At 36.1% G+C, this 2,073-nt stretch overlaps 1 protein-coding gene across 1 annotated transcript; it reads right to left on the bottom strand.

Moving 5' to 3' along the window:
• Window positions 1-232: 232 nt before the first annotated feature.
• LOC132639264 (uncharacterized) lies at window positions 233-613 on the bottom strand. Its single transcript, XM_060355725.1, has one exon. It carries the CDS (start codon window positions 611-613, stop codon window positions 233-235), a length of 381 nt encoding a protein of 126 aa, XP_060211708.1.
• Between the last annotated feature and the right edge of the window lie 1,460 nt (window positions 614-2,073).

Genomic DNA, 2,073 nt, shown 5'->3' with positions numbered 1-2,073 from the left:
TTTTTTCACGAGGACGTGAAAGGCATCAATTGACACATTTGCCAACGACATCGATTTTTTCTGAGAGCAATTTTTCAAGTTTTTTTGAACTTCGAGAAAATTTACCTTAATATCCTCATCATCATTGTCAGCAACAGATCTGGCTATGAGTGTAAAGGTTAAGTCATATTCTGAAGGTTCATTGACAGCAACAATCATAGATGTGTCTCCTTGGTCATCTACATCTTGAGATTTACTGGAGAAGTCTCCCCAGGAAGCTAGAGCTTGCAATAGAGTTATTATCAGCAACATCTCTTCTGTTGAGTTTCTTGCCAGGGACCTGGTTCCTCTTAGCCGCCTTTTCAGAGTTGTTTCTGTAATAATCCTGCTTATGAAGAGGACACTCTTTAATGAAGTGTCCAGGCTTCTCACACTTATGACAACAAACATTTCCTTTGCAGTTCCTACTAGAGCTTCCTTTGTTTGGGACCCCATCATTTCTTCGAACCATCTTTTGAAATCTTTGAGTGAGATACGAAATATCAGATTCATCACGGCTTGAGTCACTTTTAGCAGCTTTGAGAACCAGGTGCTCCTCTTTCTTTGGCTGCCTTCTTTCCAGATCCTCAGCCATGATAAAATTATGCATTCTTGCCTTCCACCATCCATAGTGCTTTCTATTGAATATTGGTGGTCTTGTGATAGATTGTCCTTCCTCTAAATTTAGTAAACTAGACACAAGAAAGATCCTTTGTAGGTGTTGACCTTTTAGAAAGAACCTGCTCTGGTAACAATTGTCAAACCTATGGGTTCACGCTTTACTAGTTCACAACCTGAGAGTTTACTAAAACAATCTAAGGGACCAGGTCCTCAAACTATTTTCACGGTTAATGACAGGCAGTAAATAAGACAAGTAATTTTACATGGAAAACTCCTTGCTCAAAGAATTAAAAATCACGATCTACCCCAGTAGGATTTCTAACTTCGCTAAACCGAGCAACTTCAGATTACAACCTATTGCAACCTAGGAATTAAACTCTTAATCCCTAACCCTTACAATACACCCATTGTAAGCCCCTTTGACAATAACTCTATTGCAAAGCTCCAAGTCTTGACTAAATCTAGCCAACGACTTAACTGATATTTAGCTAACTCTAGCCAAGAAAACAATGTTACAAAGATTGAAATCTGTCCTACTATGATACTTCTTGACAAGCAGTGTAGGAATACAAATTAAGAACATGAAACAAGATTCAACTATCCTAAGGACTTCAGATGTCTTTAGTGGTAGGAGATTGTTGAGATTTTATTCCTATGGGCACCTTGAGAAAGGTAGCCGCCACACTTGAGAGAAATATAGCCTTTTAGAATTTGCAAGTGTTAGGTCAAATAATGCCCAACATGTTATATAAATATGAGACCAAAAAGAGGGCATGAGAGAAACATGTGACCATGAATAGTGACGTTTCAAGGGCTTTTAGTTCTATCATACATACAGCTGTGCTGCTGCAATTCTACCTGAACGGTGCAGCAGCTTTACAGCTGTTAAGTACCGTGCACTGCTCTCATGGGACCTGATGGAGGACCTGGTCCTTGAATCGTTTGTCAATCATCAAAACTATGAAATGCTATAACTCATCAACATGTTATAGAAGGAAATACTCGACTTAAAATGGATAGTACAACTATGATCCTTGTATAGTATTGTTTTGCGTTTACTTATATCAAAACTTCATTAATTATCACCTGGATTGATAATATGTGACCCAAGTAAGAAAATATTAGTTTTTCATTAAGTTTTATTAAGGTGTGGTCCATATATTACTAATTGATGTTATTTATATGTATTGAGTTATATATTTATTTTATATATAATTATTTGGTGATAATTTTTGGAAAAGTTCCTAAATGAAGTTTTAATTCTTAGACGACTTATAAGGAGTGTTACTAACTGTAGGGTTTCAAGACTGGCTGGTTATTTTAACTATTGATACCATCGTACCAGATTACTACATTTTTATCCAGATACAATTTTAAAAACTACCACAACATACTCTCTTTAATTTTGTTATGTTTCAGGTTTAATTTTTAATT

The sequence above is a fragment of the Lycium barbarum genome, chromosome 5 (assembly GCF_019175385.1).
Source record: "Lycium barbarum isolate Lr01 chromosome 5, ASM1917538v2, whole genome shotgun sequence".
NCBI lineage: Eukaryota > Viridiplantae > Streptophyta > Magnoliopsida > Solanales > Solanaceae > Lycium > Lycium barbarum.
Note: the sequence above shows the minus strand (reverse complement) of the source record. Positions and strands in the feature narration are given on the sequence as shown.

What these genes read in the sequence shown, in the direction of transcription:
- LOC132639264 (XM_060355725.1), bottom strand. Translation starts at nt 613, where the DNA reads ATGGCTGAGGATCTGGAAAGAAGGCAGCCAAAGAAAGAGGAGCACCTG.